Raw genomic sequence first — 22475 nt, 5'->3', positions numbered from 1 at the left:
AATCGGATCAGCTGAGCAGGCTTACCAGGTACCGGTGTGGTGTCATTTTGTGGTACGTGTTAAAAAGTGGTACACTCTGCACTGCGCTTCCGCGGGCAGCTCAGAAAATAATTCCGCAAATTCACGTGACCCCAGTAAAAGCACTCGCTAGAGTGCAGGATGCACTCTATAGCCTGGACGTTGCCGGTTCGAGTCTAGGTTATTCCACAGCCGACCGTGGACAGGAGCTCCCAGGGGGCGTCGCTCAATTGGCCGAGCATCGTCCGGGGGAGGGAGGGTTGGGTCGACCTGGGTGTCCTCGGCTCACCAGCGCCCCCCTGTGGTCTGGCCGGGCGCCTGCGGGCTTGCCTGTAAGCTGCCCCAGAGCTGCGTTGTCCTCCGACGCTGCAGCTCTGAGGCGGCTGCACGGTGAGTCTGCAGAGTGTAAAGAAGCGGGCAGCTGACGGCACACGCTTCGGAGGACAGCGTGGGTTCATCTTCACCCCTCCCGAGTCAAAAATTCACATGACCCTGATCTCTGATGATACAAGACTGTAAAGTAATGATAAATACAAGGACAAGAAACGTTTTTCATTTTAAACAGCATTGTTTATTGTTTTTCATAATCAAGGATTACCAACCAAAAAATATCAAACTAACACAAATTAAAAAAAAAACCAAAAAACAGTTCACAGATATTTTTTTTTTCAAGTTTTGATTATTATTTTTTTTTTCCTATTCACAGTATATAAGATTAAGACCACAACTGAGAAAGGGAGAGGGGGAGAGAGAGGGAGGGGGGAGAGAGAGGGAGGGGGGAGAAAGGAGAGACAGACACAGACAGGGAGACTGAGAAAGAGAGGGAAGAGTGAGGAGAGGAGAAAAGGAATCTGTAATTTAACTGACAAACAAAAATGTGTTTTAGGATCCGAGGTAGACTATGCAAAACAAAACAATAATAATAATAATAATAATAATAATAATAATAATAATACTACAATCTAAAAAGACAAAAATAAAACACACACACATATAAAAAAAGTTATTTACAGAAAATTAGTCTTTCCAACAATCCATTCTCTCACCTCTTATTAGCTTTATTAACATGATCACCGGCCCCTCCCTTTAAAGGAGCGCTGACCATCTTTAAAATCCATTCTCTCACCTCTTATTAGCTTTATTAACAGGATCACCGGCCCCACCCTTTAAAGGAGCGCTGACCATCTTTAAAATCCATTCTCTCACCTCTTATTAGCTTTATTAACAGGATCACCGGCCCCACCCTTTAAAGGAGCACTGACCATCTTTAAAATCCATTCTCTCACCTCTTATTAGCTTTATTAACAGGATCACCATCCCCTCCCTTATTTTAAGTTTACAGGTTTTTTTGAAGTTCAGTTCAAAGGTAGCCCGAGCTGCAAAATCAATTTCACTTCCATTAAAAACGAAATATAAGAATTTCAGAGCGTTGCTCCTAAACTGTCATTCTGTTTTCAAAACAGCGGTTTTTTGAAAACGGGGAGAAATGAGACAGCTGGCTTTGTGAAATTCTCCCACATTACTGTGAGCCCAAACGCAACGTTCAACCAGTTAGGCTTTAAATTATCCTTCTTTATTATTATTATTATTATTATTATTATTATTATTATTATTATTATTATTATTATTATTCTGTAACATGCTTTTGTAAACTGGATTATGTCTCTTCTAGTGAGGTGTATATTGCAATACTAAATTATTATTATTAATAATAATAATAATAATAATAATAATAATAATAATAATAATAATAATAATAATAATAATAATAATAATAATAATAATATATTTAACCTGAAGAGCATTTGAAGGTTAACAAAAAACAAAATTGTGAAAAACTGATACAAATAATTTTGCAAACAAATCAGGACATTTGGGACTAAAAATAAATAAATAAAATAAATTAAAAACACAAAATAAAAAGTGTAAGATGAATTCTTTGCACCCGTGTGCAGCTACGTGACCTTTTTCTTCGATATTTATAGTTCTATTTTTTGGAATCCCTTGCAGCCCGTGTCTGACATCCAGATTATTTTTTGTCCCTCAAACTTATCGGAGAAGGGTACAAAATATTAAGATTTGTCTTTTTAAATTAAAAAAAATCTACTCGTCCTTTTAAATTTTAAAAAGAAATAAAGACTTCAGTTGTTATTGGCATTTGTTCTGCTTGGGTCACTGCGAGCGATTCTGGATTTCTGTCGCTCCTCAGAGTAATTTTGAAATCGGCCTTCATCGTGGTTTTGAGACGCTTGGCTGACAGTCAGCCCTCCCTGCGACAGCGTCAACATAATTAAAAATATAACAAGTCACACCAGATGCTAGAAAACAAAACAGCAGCATTCTATTTCAGTCTTTAGAGAAACCAGGAACGGATCACACTGCTGTGCAGCGGGAGTCTGATTCCCAGCCCTGTGATGATAACCAGCATTATTATTATTATTATTATTATTATAGGCATGGGAATCAGACTCCTATTCCACAGCAGTGTGATCCAGTCCAGGTTTTACTACCAGCTTGATCAGTCCCCAGTGTGTCTAGCTAACAAGCTCAGGTGTGTCTGATTATTAAACTCCTGGTGAAACCAGGACTGGATCACACTGCTGTGGAGCGGGGGTCTGATTCCCATCTCTCTTCTTGAATCGCGGTTTCCGCTAAATCTCTCCGGTTTTGTCTCCTCCATTTTCTTTAAAAATCGATCCTTTCTTTTTTTAACTCCTTCCTTCCTTCCTTTCCTTCAGTTTCAGCAGCAATATTTTGTTTTAAATATAAAGGTTTATTTTCTTTAGTTCTCTCTTGTTTTTTTTTCATTTCATCCTGACCATTTTATCTTTTCTTTTTTGCTTTTAAATCTCTCTCTCGCTCTCTCTCTCTTCCTTTGCGTTATTCTCTCGTTCATCTTTCCTCCTTCTTGGAAACTTTCGAGGAATGCCAGGCTGTCGACCTGTCAAGAAAAATAAAAAAATGATGAGAATATTACCTGCTGTAGTTCAGCGCAGGGTTTTATATCAGTGTTATATAGACTCTGTGTTGGGTAGGTGTGTAGTTCTGCGCAGGGTTTTATATCAGTGTTATATAGACTCTGTGTCGGGTAGGTGTGTCGTTCTGCGCAGGGTTTTATATCAGTGTTATATAGACTCTGTGTTGGGTAGGTGTGTAGTTCTGCGCAGGGTTTTATATCAGTGTTATATAGACTCTGTGTTGGGTAGGTGTGTAGTTCTGCGCAGGGTTTTATATCAGTGTTATATAGACTCTGTGTTGGGTAGGTGTGTAGTTCTGCGCAGGGTTTTATATCAGTGTTATATAGACTCTGTGTTGGGTAGGTGTGTCGTTCTGCGCAGGGTTTTATATCAGTGTTATATAGACTCTGTGTCGGGTAGGTGTGTCGTTCTGCGCAGGGTTTTATATCAGTGTTATATAGACTCTGTGTTGGGTAGGTGTGTAGTTCTGCGCAGGGTTTTATATCAGTGTTATATAGACTCTGTGTTGGGTAGGTGTGTCGTTCTGCGCATGGTTTTATATCAGTGTTATATAGACTCTGTGTTGGGTAGGTGTGTCGTTCTGCGCAGGGTTTTATATCAGTGTTATATAGACTCTGTGTTGGGTAGGTGTGTCGTTCTGCGCAGGGTTTTATATCAGTGTTATATAGACTCTGTGTTGGGTAGGTGTGTCGTTCTGCGCAGGGTTTTATATCAGTGTTATATAGACTCTGTGTTGGGTAGGTGTGTCGTTCTGCGCAGGGTTTTATATCAGTGTTATATAGACTCTGTGTTGGGTAGGTGTGTCGTTCTGCGCAGGGTTTTATATCAGTGTTATATAGACTCTGTGTTGGGTAGGTGTGTCGTTCTGCGCAGGGTTTTATATCAGTGTTATATAGACTCTGTGTTGGGTAGGTGTGTCGTTCTGCGCAGGGTTTTATATCAGTGTTATATAGACTCTGTGTTGGGTAGGTGTGTCGTTCTGCGCAGGGTTTTATATCAGTGTTATATAGACTCTGTGTTGGGTAGGTGTGTCGTTCTGCGCAGGGTTTTATATCAGTGTTATATAGACTCTGTGTTGGGTAGGTGTGTCGTTCTGCGCAGGGTTTTATATCAGTGTTATACAGACTCTGTGTGTTCTGTCCAGCACGGTCTCTGACCTGATGAAGGTTTTGAAGGCTGCGCTCTGAGGATTTATGCACAGAGGAAGTCGTTTACCCAGCTGGTGTTCTGTGACGAAACGATGAATCAGTTCTGCGAAAACAGATAAAAAATAAATAAATAAAACTAAAATATAATATAAAATAAATTTAAAAAAAAGAAATCTTTATTTAAAAAAAAAATCACCACACACTATAGTATTAAAAAAACTAAAATATTTATTATATATATATAGTTTATTTAAAAAAAATGATTTTGTATATATATATATATATTTTTAAATAAACTATATATATGTATATATATAATAAAATATAAAAAAATAAATGGAATAGAAATATTCATCTTTAAAAAAAAATAAAAAAATAATAATATTTAAAAAAGATAACCATATATCTACACACCTCCCCTCCCCCCCCCCCCCCCCCTCACCCTTGACCTGCCAGACGGACGTCAGCGTCTTCTCGTACTGGTCGTCGAAGCGGCCGCTGGCCACGGGTTCGAAGTCTCGGGTGTAGACTCGTCCCGAAGCCACGCTGAAGCAGCAGCGGCACATGCAGGTGTGATAGCGAAGTCGACCCTCATCGAGGTAGGGATGAGAGAGAGCGTCCCGTCCAGAGATACGCTTACACTGAGAGAGAGAGAGACTGTGAGAGAGCGTCCCGTCCAGAGATACGCTTACACTGAGAGAGAGAGAGACTGTGAGAGAGCGTCCCGTCCAGAGATACGCTTACACTGAGAGAGAGAGAGACTGTGAGAGAGCGTCCCGTCCAGAGATACGCTTACACTGAGAGAGAGAGAGACTGTGAGAGAGCGTCCCGTCCAGAGATACGCTTACACTGAGAGAGAGAGAGACTGTGAGAGAGCGTCCCGTCCAGAGATACGCTTACACTGAGAGAGAGAGAGAGAGAGACTGTGAGAGAGAGAGCGTCCCGTCCAGAGATACGCTTACACTGAGAGAGAGAGAGAGAGACTGTGAGAGAGAGAGCGTCCCGTCCAGAGATACGCTTACACTGAGAGAGAGAGAGAGAGAGAGAGAGAGAGAGCGTCCCGTCCAGAGATACGCTTACACTGAGAGAGAGAGAGAGAGAGAGAGAGAGAGAGAGAGCGTCCCGTCCAGAGATACGCTTACACTGAGAGAGAGAGAGAGAGAGACTGTGAGAGAGCGTCCCGTCCAGAGATACGCTTACACTGAGAGAGAGAGAGAGAGAGACTGTGAGAGAGAGAGCGTCCAGAGATACGCTTACACTGAGAGAGAGAGAGAGAGAGAGACTGTGAGAGAGCGTCCCGTCCAGAGATACGCTTACACTGAGAGAGAGAGAGAGAGAGAGACTGTGAGAGAGCGTCCCGTCCAGAGATACGCTTACACTGAGAGAGAGAGAGAGAGAGAGAGACTGTGAGAGAGCGTCCCGTCCAGAGATACGCTTACACTGAGAGAGAGAGAGAGAGAGAGACTGTGAGAGAGCGTCCCGACCAGAGATACGCTTACACTGAGAGAGAGAGAGAGAGAGAGACTGTGAGAGAGCGTCCCGTCCAGAGATACGCTTACACTGAGAGAGAGAGAGACTGTGAGAGAGCGTCCCGTCCAGAGATACGCTTACACTGAGAGAGAGAGAGAGAGAGAGACTGTGAGAGAGAGAGCGTCCCGTCCAGAGATACGCTTACACTGAGAGAGAGAGAGAGAGAGACTGTGAGAGAGCGTCCCGTCCAGAGATACGCTTACACTGAGAGAGAGAGAGAGAGAGACTGTGAGAGAGCGTCCCGTCCAGAGATACGCTTACACTGAGAGAGAGAGAGAGAGAGACTGTGAGAGAGCGTCCCGTCCAGAGATACGCTTACACTGAGAGAGAGAGAGAGAGAGACTGTGAGAGAGCGTCCCGTCCAGAGATACGCTTACACTGAGAGAGAGAGAGAGACTGTGAGAGAGAGAGCGTCCCGTCCAGAGATACGCTTACACTGAGAGAGAGAGAGAGAGACTGTGAGAGAGAGAGCGTCCCGACCAGAGATACGCTTACACTGAGAGAGAGAGAGAGAGAGACTGTGAGAGAGAGAGCGTCCCGTCCAGAGATACGCTTACACTGAGAGAGAGAGAGAGAGAGACTGTGAGAGAGAGAGCGTCCCGTCCAGAGATACGCTTACACTGAGAGAGAGAGAGAGAGAGACTGTGAGAGAGCGTCCCGTCCAGAGATACGCTTACACTGAGAGAGAGAGAGAGAGAGAGAGACTGTGAGAGAGAGAGAGAGAGAGAGAGAGAGACTGTGAGAGAGCGTCCCGTCCAGAGATACGCTTACACTGAGAGAGAGAGAGAGAGAGAGAGAGAGAGAGACTGTGAGAAAGAGAGCGTCCCGTCCAGAGATACGCTTACACTGAGAGAGAGAGAGAGAGAGAGACTGTGAGAGAGAGAGAGAGAGAGAGAGAGACTGTGAGAGAGAGAGAGAGAGAGAGAGAGAGAGAGAGAGAGAGAGAGAGACTGTGAGAGAGCGTCCCGTCCAGAGATACGCTTACACTGAGAGAGAGAGAGAGAGAGAGAGAGAGAGAGAGACAGCAGCAGCAAGATGAGCTCTTAATTTAAACTAAAAAAATGTTAATCTAGAGTAAATTTAATTGTGAGAATTGAGAATATAAATCAGTAAGAACAAATAAAAAACAAATGGAAAACTTTTACTACAGAAATAAGACATCCAGGAAAAATTAAACAATTAAACAAGAAAGAAAGAAAGAGAAAGAAAGAAATAGAAAGAAAGCAAAAGAAAAGAACTGAACTGAAGAGGAAAAGAAAAGAAATAAGACCTCCAGGAAAATTAAACAAGAAAGAAAGAGAAAGAAAGAAAGAAACAGAAAGAAACAGAAAGAAAGAGAAATAAAGAGAAAGAAAGAGAAAGAAACAGAAAGAAATAGAAAGAAACAGACAAATTGAAATAAACAGAAAGAAAGAAAAAGAAAAGAACTGAAGAGGAAAATAAAAGGTAAGCCTTTTTAATATAACAAATTAACTAAAACCTAATAGCTAAAAACTCTCAGTCACTGAAAGCAGCTGAAACCGGTTGGTTTTTGGCAGTTGGTCGGAATGGATAAATGTATCAATTTAGACCTGCAGAGTGGGAGGGGCCAGACTAGCAGTGTAATCCGATACCCTGATGAGGTCACCAGTGCAAAGGCAAAGAAGCTGTATAAGAACAAGCTAATGAAGGAGTCCCCAGAGACACTGATAACAGACTGCAGCCTGGCTGGGGGCAAGAGGACCAAAACCAACCTGCTGTTCTATACACAGCACCCCACTGCCTGGCACACAGCCCTCTGCACAGCACATAGTAATATCAAGCTGGGAGGGATTTGCAAAGGAAGGCAACTGCGTATAGGAGATGAAACTGACCCTGACAGCACAAGGCTCAGCATCAATGTGTTTTATAATGGCACTATTATGATTCAGGGAACTGAGGCCAGCCTAGAACTATTCGAGAAAGATTTCCAGGCTCTAAAAGAACTGGCTGAGAAGGAGAAAAAAAATCCAGAGGTACTAGACCCAGAACAGCAGCCAGCTCCCCACACCGCAGACACAGCCCCCTGCAGCCCCCACACTGCAGACACAGCCCCCTGCACCCCCCCGCTCACCCCCAGACTGCCCAGCACAGTGCAGCACTTGAAGGAATGCCTCTCACTGCTGGAGGTGGAGTTTGCAGAATTCAAGGAGCTCACCCTGACCACGCTGACAGAGAACGACCTCGTGCAGCAGATAAGAGACGAGGTGAGGCAGGTGAGGAACGAGGCCAGGGCTTCCATCAGGGAGCTGGGAGCTGAGATGGGAGAGTTGCGGCAGGACAACGAGGCCCTGAGAAACGAGCTGGCCAAGCTGAGAGAGGAGCTGCAGCGCAAAGAGAGGAGCATACAGAGCCTGAGAGAGCAGCTACTCAGAGTCACACCTCCTCCCCCCCACCCAGAACAGCAACACCACAGCCAGCCCAAGAACACAGGAGCTCCAGCAAGCAGGGCCTGTCTGACTGACACCGACACCGATACACACACCACATCATCCCACACACACACTGATCCAAACACACACCCCACTCCCCCAGCACACCCCGACAGTGAGACACTCCCCCCCACCACACACACTACCCCCCACTCCCCCACCACACACACTACCCCCCACTCCCCCACCACACACACTGATCCAAACACACACCCCACTCCCCCAGCACACCCCGACAGTGAGACACTCCCCCCCACCACACACACTACCCCCCACTCCCCCACCACACACACTACCCCCCACTCCCCCACCACACACACTGATCCAAACACACACCCCACTCCCCCAGCACACCCCGACAGTGAGACACTCCCCCCCACCACACACACTACCCCCCACTCCCCCACCACACACACTGCCCCTCCCTCCCACATCACACACACTGCCCCAGAGACACAGACTCCCTCGAGTAGACAGGCTAATAAAATATACAGCTCCAAGGTAGCCATTCTTATCGACTCCAACGGGAAGTACTTGAACCAGCGAAGACTCTTCCCCAGCAGCCGGGTAGCAAAATTCTGGTGCCCAACTACAGAAAGGGCGCTCCAGCTGCTGTGCCAGTCGACCCTGAGAGACCCCGAGCACATTATCATCCACACTGGCACCAACGACCTGGGCTCTCAGGGGGAAGATGTGGCCGAGTCGGTAAGGAGAGTAGCGGAGAAGGCCACAAAGGAGTTCCCTGGTGCGAAGATAGTGATCTCCACCCTGCTGCCCAGAGAGGACGTCCCCCAGCACACTATTCAGAGGATCAACAGTGACATCTCCAGAGGCTGTGCCCTTCTGCCTAATGTCCACTTGGCACACCACCCCACCCTGAGCACGCTGCACCTGTACGACCATGTACACCTCGACCAGGAAGGCGTTAGGATCTTCGCCAAAAACCTAAAGGACACTGCCATGGGCCGAGACCCCGCCAGCCACCCCCGAAACAGGAGCACACCGGACCACCACCAAGGACAGCGCAGCCCTGTGCTTACGAGGAGACCCCCCCAAGAACACCAGCCTCTGCAGCCTGGACACTGGCAGCACACACTACAACAGACCAGAAGAGCCCAGCCAAGCAGAGCCCAGCACCGAGGGACCCAGCCCAGCAGAGCCCAGCCCAGAGGGACCCAGCCCAACAGAGCCCAGCCCAGAGGGATCCAGGAACAGCAGCAGCTCCAGCACAGCAGTCAGACAGAGCAGCAGCAACACAGCTATGCAGCAGCTGCTTCCAAACCAAGGACCCTAGTCAGCTCTGAGATGGGGGAGATACGGCAGCTCCTGAACTTAATTTTCAAAATCATGAGCTAAGTACACCCCACTCTAAATGTATTAGAAAAGAAATGTACAACTAATAATAATTAGAATAAGAAAATAATACAAATAATAAGAAAATACTTAATAGTGTAAAACATGTTACTGATTTATGTTCAATGTTTCTGACATTATATTTTATTCTAGATAATAATTATAAATAGCTTAAATTATAAATATGAGATCGCTTACAATTAGCTCCTGGAATATTCAGGGTTTGTGTTCGTCAGTGTTTGGGCTGAAGAGCACAGACCCTGAATTCATCAGAAATATAAATAACATAGATATAATTATTCTCCACGAGACGTGGTGCCGTGCTGATGTGTCCACTCACTGTCCCTCAGGCTACAGGGAGATTATAGTGCCCTCCCTGAAACACTCACACGTAAAACGTGGCAGAGACTCAGGGGGGATCATTGTGTGGTACAGAGAGGAGCTCACCGACTCTATTAGACCAATAAGAACAGGAGAGACCCACCTGTGGCTAAAAATGAGTAATAGCATTGTCACCTGCCAAACAGATATCTACCTGTGTGCAGCCTACATCCCCCCATCGGACTCCCCTTATTACAAGGAAGACACCTTCCATGATCTCCAGACAGAGATCTGCCACTTCCAGGCCCAGGGAAGTGTGCTGCTCTGCGGTGACTTTAATGCCAGAACAGGCACTCTGCCTGACTTCATGAACTCACAGGGCAACAGCCACATATTCGGACAATCCCCTCTGTACCACACGCACATGACTACAAACAGGAATAGCCATGACAGTGTGGTAAATAAAAATGGGAGACAATTATTGAATCTCTGTCAAGGCCTAGGCCTCTATATCATGAATGGCAGGATCAGAGGGGACTCTTTAGGTAGGTTTACATACAGCTCAGCTCTTGGTAACAGTGTGGTGGACTATGCCATCACTGACCTGGACCCCTCCTCTATTAATGCATTCACTGTCAGACCACAAACCCCCCTGTCAGATCACAGCCAAATCACTGTGTTCATAAAAAGAACAGAGCAGATCAACAACACACAGACACAGCCCTGTAAGCTGTACAATCTAAACCATTCCTACAGATGGGCTCCAAACAGCACAGAAATATACAAAGAAGCAATTGGCACCAATGAAATAGAAACCCTAATACACACATTTCAAAACACACAGTATCAACACACAAAAACAGGAGTAACTCTGGCTGTAAAAGATTTGAATAACATATTTAGAAAAGCAGCAGAAAAATCTAAATTAAAAATAGTAAATCGGAAAAACAACCAAAAGAATAAATTCAAAGAAAAGTGGTTTGATGAAGAATGTAAAACTAGAAGGGAAAAACTAAGACAGCTATCCAATCAAAAACATAAAGATCCAGACAGCCCAGATTTACGCCTCAGATACTGTGAGGCACTGAATCAATACAAACACACTCTAAGAAATAAAAAACAAGACCATATTAATAAACAACTCAGCGAAATTGAGGAGTCAATAAACCAAAATCATTTTTGGGAAACCTGGAACAACCTAAATTCAACAAAAAAAGAAGAATTGGCCATCCAAAATGGAAACATTTGGAAAAAACATTTTGAAAACCTTTACAAAGAAATACAAAACAAAGAACAAAAAACTCAAAATGCCATTTGTGAAAAACTAAAAAATTTAGAATCCTGTATTAAGGACAATCAGAACCCCCTCGACACCCCAATCACGGTGGAGGAGCTGAGTGATAAACTCAAGGCCCTCAAATCAAAAAAAGCAAGTGGACCTGACAGCATCAACGCTGAGATGCTCAAACACAGCAGCCCCAAGCTGCAGGAGGCCCTGCTCAAACTCCTCAATCTTGTACTGAGAGCTGGGTATTTCCCTGAGACCTGGAACCAAGGGCTTATAACACCCATATATAAAAGTGGAGACAAATTCGACCCCAATAACTACCGGGGCATCTGTGTGAGCAGTAATCTGGGGAAGGTGTTCTGCAGTATCATTAACGCCCGGATACTGGCCTTCCTTACCGAACACAGTGTCCTGAGTAAGAGTCAGATTGGATTTCTACCAAAACACCGCACTTCTGATCATGTTTACACCCTACACACCCTAATCAATAAACACGTCCATCAAACTAATAAAGGAAAAATATTCGCTTGCTTTATAGACTTTAAAAAGGCATTTGATTCAATTTGGCATAAAGGACTATTTCTTAAACTTCTTCAAAGTGGTGTAGGGGGTAAAGTCTATGACATCATAAAATCGATGTACTCAGAAAATAAGTGTGGTGTGAAAATTGGCAACAAAAGAACAGAATTCTTCACACAAGGGCGTGGGGTGAGACAGGGCTGCAGTCTGAGCCCAACACTGTTCAACATCTATATCAATGAGCTGGCCACAGTGTTGGAGCAGTCTGCAGCCCCTGGCCTCACTCTACATGACACTGAAGTCAAGTTTCTGCTCTATGCAGATGACCTGGTCCTGCTGTCACCCACAGAGCAGGGGCTGCAGCAGAGCCTGGCACTGCTAGAGCAGTACTGTCAGACCTGGGCCCTGGCAGTAAACATGAACAAGACCAGAGTCATGATATTCCAGAAGAAAGCCAGATCTCAGGGAAATAAGTACCACTTCACTCTAGGTAACACCACCCTAGAGCACACCAGCAGCTACACATACCTGGGTCTGACCATCAGTGTGTCAGGGAGCTTTAACCTGGCAGTGAATGCACTAAAGGAGAAAGCACGCAGGGCTTTTTATGCCATAAAGAGGAGGCTCTACAATATAAATCCCCCCGTCAAAATCTGGCTCAAAATTTTTGAAAGTGTAATTCAGCCAATTGCTCTCTATGGCAGTGAAGTGTGGGGTCCAATCACCAACCAGGACTACACAAAATGGGACAAACACCCCACAGAAACCCTGCATGCAGAGTTCTGTAAAAACATCATGAGATTACAAAGAAAAACACCAAACAATGCATGCAGGGCTGAATTAGGCCTTTATCCATTGATTATTAACATCCAAAAAAGAGCATTAAAATACTGGATTCATCTAAAAACTAGTGACCCAAACTCACTCCATCATAAAGCCCTGCAATACCAAGAGCTCAGCCCAGAAAAGAGTCCCCTCAGCCAGCTGGTCCTGAAGCTCACTGAGCTGAGCAACACTGACATCAGTCAGCTTCAGGACAGCACTGCAAAAACAATTCCAATTAGTGTCAACCAAATTATAAAACACCTGAAACACTCCTATCTGGACCATTGGGATACAAACACTAAAACACAAAACAAACTAGAGTGCTATCGAACCCTAAATAGAAATTACACCCTGGCAGAATACCTGGTAACTGTCAGAAACACAAAGCAGATGCAGATCCTGACCAAATACCGGCTCAGTGACCACAACCTGGCCATTGAAAAAGGCCGACAGAGGCAAACCTGGCTGGCCAGGGAGAACAGGCACTGTGGTCACTGTGAGACAGGAGAGGTCGAGACAGAGATTCACTTCCTGACACACTGTGAAAAATATAAAAACATAAGGGACATTTTCTTCCCCAAATTCTGTGATTTAGTCCCAGAATTCCCAAAAATGTGTGATACCCAGAAGCTGTCAATCCTGCTGGGGGAAGACAAACACACAGCCAGACTGGCTGGTCAATACGTGGAGACCTGTCATAGCCTGAGGGACAGACCGTGAACACGTCACACTAGAGAGGGAAAAGAGAGAGGGAGGGAGGGAGGGATTCTGTTTAATATAGAAAGAGGGAGGGAGGGAGGGAGGGGGTATTGTTTAATTGAGGGAGGGGGGATTCTGTTTAATAGAGGGAGGGAGGGGGATTCTGTTTAATATAGAGGGGGGAAGGGGGTACTGTTTGATATAGAGGGGAAGGGAGGGATTCTGTTTACTGTATTAATATAGAGGGAGGAGGGATACTGTTAGTATTAAGAAAAATTCTTTGTCTGTATATTTGAGTTGGTTATGCCATGTATGTGCTTTGGCAACACAATTATTTTTATTGTCATGCCAATAAAGCCAATTTGAATTTGAATTTGAATTTGAATTTGAATTTGACTGTGAGAGAGAGAGAGAGAGAGAGAGAGAGAGAGAGAGAGAGAGAGAGAGAGAGCGACTGTCAGAGAGAGAGAGAGAGACTGTGAGAGAGAGAGAGAGAGAGAGAGAGAGAGAGAGAGAGACTGTGGGAGAGCGTCCCGTCCAGAGATACGCTTACACTGAGAGAGAGAGAGAGACACACAGACAGGTAGGGGTGAGAGAGTGTGTGAGAGACACAGACACAGACACAGACGCTTGTAGTTCTTACCGGATCGAAGACCAGCATTCTGCACAGCAGGTGAACGGCCTCATGGGTAGCTCCGTCCGACAGCATGTAGAGAACTGAGAGGGAGGGCTGGAGAGAGAGAGAGAGAGAGAGAGAGAGAGAGAGAGAGAGAGAGAGAAAGGATTAGACATGACATTTAAAACCAAAAATACAGGCTGCAGTTACACTACTTGTCCATCTCTATGGGTGGCACTGTGTGTCTTGTTAAAAAAAAAATACACTCTCACACACTCTCTCTCTCACCGGTTTGTGGGGTCCTCTCAGTATGTGTGCTCTCGCCCCCTCGCAGGCTGACAGCATGGCGGAGAGGGGGGGGGGTCCCCAAGAGGTCTGTGATCAGATCCAGCTGAAAAACAATCAATCAATCAATCAATCAATCAATCAATCAATCTACTAACAAGAGAATCAATAAGACCAGAGAGACACAATCGATAGAGACGCAGAATCAATAAAAACAAACGAGAGAGACAATCCGCAGACACGGGAGCTCACTCTGCCTCTCTCTCTCTCTCAATCCGCAGACACGGGAGCTCACTCTGCCTCTCTCTCTCTCTCAATCCGCAGACACGGGAGCTCACTCTGCCTCTCTCTCTCTCTCAATCCGCAGACACGGGAGCTCACTCTGCCTCTCTCTCTCTCTCTCTGTCTGTGTCTGTCTTGCTCTCTCTTCTTCCTCTCTGTCTGTCTGTCTGTCTGTGATTATCTCAAGTCTATCTCTCTCCATCTCTGTATCTCACCTGGTGAATGTGGCTCTGTGCCTGTAACAGGATCCTCCTATCTCTCTCTCTCTCTCTCTCTCTCTCTCTCACATCTGTTAAATGTGGCTCTGTGCCTGGAACAGGATCCTCCTCTCTCTCTCTCTCTCTCTCTCTCTCTCTCTCTCTCTCTCTCTCTCTCTCTCTCTCTCTCTCTCTCTCTCTCTCTCTCTCTCTCTCTCTCTCTCTCTCACATCTGTTAAATGGGGCTCTGTGCCTGGAACAGGATCCTCCTATCTCTTTCTCTCTCTCACCTGTTGAATGGGGCTCTGTGCCTGGAACAGGATCCTCCTCCTATCTATCTATCTATCTGTTTCTCTCTCCCTCTCTCTCACCTGCTGTATGGGGCTCTGTGCCTGGAACAGGATCCTCCTCCTATCTATCTATCTATCTGTTTCTCTCTCCCTCTCTCTCACCTGCTGTATGGGGCTCTGTGCCTGGAACAGGATCCTCCTGCCCAGCAGCTCTGCGAAGATGCAGCCGACAGACCACACGTCGATGGCACTGTCGTAGTGCCGGCTGCCGGACAGGATCTCGGGGGCGCGGTAATACTGGGTCACCACCTCCTGGGTCATGTGACGAGACTCGTCCAGCTCCTCCACGCGAGCCAGCCCGAAATCACAGATCTGAGGGAGGGGGAGGGGGAGGGGGAGACAGATCAGAGACAGGCAAAGATACACCTGAGCCTGTTCCCTAGACACACTGGGGGCTGATCAAGCTGGTAGTAAAACCTGGACTGGATCACACTGCGGTGGAACAGGAGTCTGATTCCCATCCCTGTAATAATAATCATAATGCTGGTTATCGTATAGTTTTCAGTTCTGGCTCAATGCCCCCAAAACAATACAAAAACTACAACCAAAATGGCAGCAGTCATTAAAGCCCCAGTGTGAAGCCGCCATGTTTGTAGTTTTTTTTTTGTGTCCCTCACCTTCAGCACACAGTTGGTGTTGACCAGCAGGTTTCCTGGCTTGATGTCTCTGTGCAGAATCCCAGCGGAGTGCAAATACTTCAGCCCTGACAGAGAAACAAAAACACTGATATATATAAAACAGAAAAAATAAAAATCACGAAACTACACACTGGCCCTGCTGCACCAGTCCACGGCTCCCCCCTTCCTGATGCAGGACCTGGGAGGGGGCAGGGGTAGAGGCAGGGGTAGGGGCAGGGGTAGGGGCAGGGGTAGGGAGGTGTAGGGGGTAGGGATGGGGGAAGTTTTGAGCTAGAACAAGATAATAATCATTTTAAAGTCGGACTCCCTTATTGGCTGTTTATCATAAAACTCAAGTTTGATAACAGTTATTGCACAAGGTCTAAAGAGAGACCGAGAGAGAAATCACAGATCTGAGGGAGAGAGGGAGAGAGAGAGAGAGAGAGAGAGAGAGAGAGAGAGAGAGAGAGAGAGAGAGAGAGAGAGGGATTCTGTTTAATATAGAAGGAGGAGGGATAGACAGACAGACTCACCGCGCAGTACCTGAGACAGACAGACAAACTCACCGCGCAGTACCTGAGACAGACAGACAGACAGACTCACCACGCAGTATCTGGTACAGACAGACAGACAGACAGACAGACTCACCGCGCAGTACCTGAGACAGACAGACAGACTCACCGCGCAGTATCTGAGACAGACAGACAGACAGACAGACAGACAGACAGACAGACTCACCGCGCAGTATCTGGTACAGAAACACTTTGATGTGGTCGGTGCCGAGGGGCTGGGGAGAGACGATCACCTTGTGCAGGTCACTCTGCATGAGCTCTGTGATCACATAGCTGAGAGGAGGAGGAGGAAGAGGCGCGGTCAAGGAGAAACAGGCAGAAAAACTCACTGCAAACCCTCGAGCCAGCACACACACACACACACTCACGAGACTGACACACAGAGACACACAGACAGACACAGACACAGACAGACTGACACAGACAGACACACACTCACGAGACTGACACACAGAGACACACAGACTGACACACATTCAGACAGACACAGACAGACACACTGACACAGATCAGCGTGACCTGCACTACACAACCTCCACCAGCAGGGGGGGGCCTCAACACCAGCACTGCTCCAGATGAGCACGACCTGCACTACACAACCTCCACCAGCAGGGGGGGGCCCTCAACACCAGCACTGCTCCAGATCAGCACGACCTGCACTACACAACCTCCACCAGCAGGGGGGGCCCTCAACACCAGCACTGCTCCAGATCAGCACGACCTGCACTACACAACCTCCACCAGCAGGGGGGGCCTCAACACCAGCACTGCTCCAGATGAGCGTGACCTGCACTACACAACCTCCACCAGCAGGGGGGGCCTCAACACCAGCACTGCTCCAGATCAGCACGACCTGCACTACACAACCTCCACCAGCGGGGGGGCCTCAACACCAGCACTGCTCCAGATGAGCGTGACCTGCACTACACAACCTCCACCAGCAGGGGGGGGCCCTCAACACCAGCACTGCTCCAGATGAGCGTGACCTGCACTACACAACCTCCACCAGCAGGGGGGGCCCTCAACACCAGCACTGCTCCAGATCAGCACGACCTGCACTACACAACCTCCACCAGCAGGGGGGGCCTCAACACCAGCACTGCTCCAGATGAGCGTGACCTGCACTACACAACCTCCACCAGCAGGGGGGGCCTCAACACCAGCACTGCTCCAGATCAGCACGACCTGCACTACACAACCTCCACCAGCAGGGGGGCCTCAACACCAGCACTGCTCCAGATGAGCGTGACCTGCACTACACAACCTCCACCAGCAGGGGGGGCCCTCAACACCAGCACTGCTCCAGATCAGCGTGACCTGCACTACACAACCTCCACCAGCAGGGGGGGCCTCAACACCAGCACTGCTCCAGATGAGCGTGACCTGCACTACACAACCTCCACCAGCAGGGGGGGCCTCAACACCAGCACTGCTCCAGATGAGCGTGACCTGCACTACACAACCTCCACCAGCAGGGGGGGCCTCAACACCAGCACTGCTCCAGATCAGCGGGACCTGGACTACACAACCTCCACCAGCAGGGGGGGGGGGGGCTGAACACCAGCAGAGGAAGGAGGGGGGGGGGTTAATAAATCAATCAATCAATCAATCAATCAGATAGACTGCTTTTCCTCGAACTTGCTCTCAAATGTAATTATGTAATGTGTTCTTTACTTTTTGCTCTTATTTGAATTTGATCATATTTTCTACTGATTTTACGGTACCTTAGTTCATCATAATAATAATAATAATAATAATAATAAATCAGATACATTTCTTCAAAGCAGTCAAGCTGTGGAGGCTGGAGAATATCAAGAGCAGACAGCACCTAGAAATAAAAACACACAGACACAGAATATAAAAGCTCAATAAAGTACACTTCTCACCCTGTTTTAGGATGGGAATCAGACTCCCGTCCCACAGCAGTGTGATCCAGTCCTGGTTTCACTAGGAGTTTAATAATCAGACACACCTGAGCTTGTTAGCTAGACACACTGGGGGCTGATCAAGCTGGTAGTAAAACCTGGAATGGATCACACTGCTGTGGAACAGGAGTCTGATTCCCATCCCTGCAGTTTGAACAATGAAACTAGTTTGCAGTTCTGGTTCAAATCCCCAAAGACAATACAAAAACTACAACCAAGATGGCAGCAGTCATTGAAACCCCAGAGCGAAGCCGCCATGTTTGTAGTTTATTACCCAACCTCATTTTCCTGGCCAGCACAATCCCAATACAAAATAAAAACTACAAATCAAGATGGCGGCACCAACAGAACCCCTGAGGTGCATTCCAACTAGGAGAACGTTTGCGAACAGTTTTAAACTTTTTTTTTCTTTCTGTTGGCGGTCTGTTTCGCCTCAAACGTTTGCTACCTGAGGCGAACACTCTGAAGAGGTAGTTTGCGTAAAGCCACCATGTTTGTAGTTCTTTATTTTTATTGTTCAATGTCATTTTTCCTGCGCTACAACACTTTTAAAAAGAAACTACAATCAAAATGGCTGCCCCAATAGAAGCCTTCGCGTGAAGCCGCCATGTTTGTAGTTCTTTGGGACTCACGTTGTCGTGCTTGAAGAAGCAGAGCATTTTGAGCTCGCGGAACACTCTCTTGCAGGAAACCAGGTTCTGGAACACGTTGGGCATCTTCTTCAGAGCGACGCGCTTCCCGTCCCGAGGGTCCGTCACCGACCTGGAGCACACAGACACAGACAGAGACAGAGAGACAGAGAGAGATGAAGACGAGAGAGACACAGATAGATAGATAGATAGATACTGACAGACAGATAGTGTGAGTTAAAAGGCCTGAACTATTGATTATTTCAGTAATAATAATAATAATCTTCATTGAGGGGAGCTCTGAACCCCAGGACTGGGTGCAGCAGCAGCAGCAGCAGGGCTAGTGTGAGTTTGTAACCCTGCTCAATCTCCTGGCTCCTGATCATTTCAATATTAATAATACTAGACTTCATTGAGGGGAGCTCTGAACCCCAGGACTGGGTGCAGCAGCAGCAGGGCTAGTGTGAGTTTGTAACCCTGCTCAAACTCCTGGCTCCTGATCATTTCAATATTAATAATAATAATAATAATAATAATAATAATAATAATAGACTTCATTGAGGGGAGCTCTGAACCCCAGGACTGGGTGCAGCAGCAGCAGGGCTAGTGTGAGTTTGTAACCCTGCTCAAACTCCCGGCTCCTGATCATTTCAATATTAATAATACTAGACTTCATTGAGGGGAGCGCTGAACCCCAGGACTGGGTGCAGCAGCAGCAGCAGCAGCAGCAGGGCTAGTGTGAGTTTGTAACCCTGCTCAAACTCCTGGCTCCTGATCATTTCAATATTAATAATAATAATACTAGACTTCATTGAGGGGAGCGCTGAACCCCAGGACTGGGTGCAGCAGCAGCAGCAGCAGCAGCAGGGCTAGTGTGAGTTTGTAACCCTGCTCAAACTCCTGGCTCCTGATCATTTCAATATTAATAATACTAGACTTCATTGAGGGGAGCTCTGAACCCCAGGACTGGGTGCAGCAGCAGGGCTAGTGTGAGTTTCTAACCCTGCTCAAACTCCTGGCTCCTGATCATTTCAATATTAATAATACTAGACATCATTGAGGGGAGCTCTGAACCCCAGGACTGGGTGCAGCAGCAGCAGCAGGGCTAGTGTGAGTTTCTAACCCTGCTTAAACTCCCCATCTACTGCGTATTCCGGGTGTATGCTTGCCTAGGCTCGCTAATTTAGTGCACAAAAGATATTAGCTGTGCAAAAAGAACGACCCTCAACAGTCAAAGCGTTCAACGACATAACATTATATTTAACACACCGCTCAACGACGTACAGACGTGAATCAAATATGCATCCAATAAAATAAACAAAACATTTAGTCTGGATAGAAACACGAACACTCACACGCGTGTACACAGAAGAAAACTGTATTAAGAAAATCAACGAATTAGTGGCCGGCTCTTCGACTAAATTAAAGTATTGGACTTTTACAAGTGTACAGTCAACGTGGTTTAAACACAACAGAGAATTAATTAGCAAAAAAAACTGAATCATATTTGACAGGAAAATCTTGTATATCGAGGGAGGAGCGTATTTTGACAGTAAAATGTCAAGTACTGAAGGACATATTCCATACAGAGAAAGTCGGTCGTTTTAATAAATATTAAAATGGAAAAAAAATAATATTTTAAGTCGCATCAATAAATACATAAATAAACTCCTGGGAGATGGACTGAACACACAACGGTGTTTAGAATGCAATAATAATAATAATAATAATAATAATAATAATAATAATAATACTTACCAAACCACCCCAAAAGCTCCGTAGCCGATGGGTCTGTCCGGCTCCATGTCAGCCGGGCTCGGCGCCTCGTTGGTCGGGTTATTGTGTTGCTGGGGAGCCGCTGCACCGCCGCCGGGGCCTCCCCCTAGCGCCGCCGGGTGACGAAGCGCACCAGCCTGTGCGGCAGGGCCACTCGATCCCGGTGCTGCGCCGAGGCCTGTGGAAGAGCCCGCTGTGGCGACGTTGTTTGACGGTATGCAGAAAAATTTAGGACCGAGATCCGGGCCCCCGAACAAGCTTCCGCAGACAGAAGGACGGCTCGGGTCCTGGAAAGCCATTTCAGCCAAACTAAATATTAAAAATATCTTCTTTTCTTTTCTTTCTTTTAAACAAAACGTAAACACGGAAGAAGAAGAGATAGCTTCTGTTAGATGTTAAAAAAAAAACTATACCTGCAGTGAAATGTCTTTGAAGGCCGTGTTTTTAATAAATAAATAAAATAAATAAAAACAATTAATTAAATCCACAGAAAAATAACAAAAACTGTCTGTTTGCAAAAGCGTCCAGGGCGCAGCGGTTAATTACGGCTCACGGTGTCCCAAACACGATCCATTGTCTCGGCTAGGTTATAATCTTTGTTGTCGCCTTTCTTCGACTTTATCCAAGAATAAAATACAATAAATAAAACCCCAAACCACATAAAATGAAACGAAAGACCGACGTTAAAAGAGAAGGAAGAGGGGAGAGTGAGAGAAAGAAAGAGCGAGAGAGAGAGGGGATGGGTAGAAAGAGATTGAAAATCACAAGCTTTTAAATAACATTTTTAATCTAAATAAACAGAGCGATATTTAAAAGGTTTTTCCTTAAATAAAGATAAGGAAAAAACCGAGATTTCATTTCATCAACTGGAAACAAAACAGCCCCCCCCCAAAAAAAACTACAGGGATTAATAATAATAATAATAATAATAATAATAATAATAATAATAATAATAATAATAGTGCTATTAAAATTAAAAAACGTCGGGTTTTTTTTACGCTTTGGGGGAAAGATAAAACGAATGACAGAGTCGACCAAGAATAAAATAATATTATCTATAATTAGAAAAAGAAAATAATCGTAGACCAGCACGGATAAAAAAAAAACTAAACTAAAATAAAAATAAATAAATAAATAAATATTCAAAACAGCAGGGCTGTCTGGTAATCCGTGTTGCTTTTTAGGAACTACAGTCGTACTAGCTAGCTTGCTTTCCCGTTCAGATCAGCTGAGGGGAGGAGGGGGGAGGGAGGAGGGAGGAGGGAGGAGGGGGGGGGGGGAGGGGAGGAGGAGGAGCAGGGGGGGGGAAGAGGGAGGAGGGGGGAGGGCAGGGAGCAGGGGGGAGGAGGGGGAGCAGGGAGGAGGGGGGAGCGGGAGGAGGAAGAGGGGGGGAAGAGGGAGGAGGAGGGAGGAGGAAGAGGGAGGAGGAGCGGGGAGGAGGAAGAGGGGAGGAAGATATGGCACTCCCACTGTACCAGGCAGAATTAAATGCAGTAACTTCACAAAAAAAAACAAATCATGATGGAATTATGCAAAATCAATGGGAACGCGATCCTAAGGGAAGGTTTTATTGTGATATACAGCCAAAGGGGTTCGATTAAGGAGTGAGGGCAGCAGTGTGGAGTAGTGGTTAGGGGCTCTGGACTCTGGACCGGAGGGTCGTGGGTTCAATCCCAGGTAGGGGGACACTGCTGCTGTACCCTTGAGCAAGGTACTTTACCTAGATTGCTCCAGTAAAAACCCAACTGTATAAATGGGGAATTGTATGTAAAAATAATGTGATATCTTGTAACAATTGTAAGTCGCCCTGGATAAGGGAGCGCCTGCTAAGAAATAAATAATAATTGAACTGGGCGGAGGCAAAGGTTGCAAAACTGTCCAGCATTATCTTTTGTAATGCAGTACATTCAAACCACAAAGAGAGGCGTTAATAAATGATTACGTTTAATCCAATATATTCAGGACTCCTGGAAAATGGGGGTGTCGATTCTGTGATATTATAGACGGGCGATAGAGGGCGCTCATCACCTGCGCTGATATGCGGTAACTTCCTTATCAGAATATGTATTTTTAAACCCGATGCGGCGATCTGATTCA

At 46.0% G+C, this 22475-nt stretch overlaps 1 protein-coding gene across 1 annotated transcript; it reads right to left on the bottom strand.

Moving 5' to 3' along the window:
- Positions 1–566: 566 nt before the first annotated feature.
- On the bottom strand, positions 567–21605 carry LOC117969677 (serine/threonine-protein kinase NLK2-like). The gene is given in 12 exon segments (XM_059017026.1): positions 567–2959; positions 4154–4247; positions 4587–4785; positions 13773–13859; positions 14034–14105; positions 14107–14136; positions 14962–15171; positions 15477–15562; positions 16215–16321; positions 17821–17876; positions 18606–18735; positions 20361–21605. Coding segments are annotated over 12 exon segments (1437 nt in total). The 5' UTR covers positions 20678–21605; the 3' UTR covers positions 567–2910.
- Between the last annotated feature and the right edge of the window lie 870 nt (positions 21606–22475).

Source organism: Acipenser ruthenus, chromosome 54 (assembly GCF_902713425.1).
Source record: "Acipenser ruthenus chromosome 54, fAciRut3.2 maternal haplotype, whole genome shotgun sequence".
NCBI lineage: Eukaryota > Metazoa > Chordata > Actinopteri > Acipenseriformes > Acipenseridae > Acipenser > Acipenser ruthenus.
Note: the sequence above shows the minus strand (reverse complement) of the source record. Positions and strands in the feature narration are given on the sequence as shown.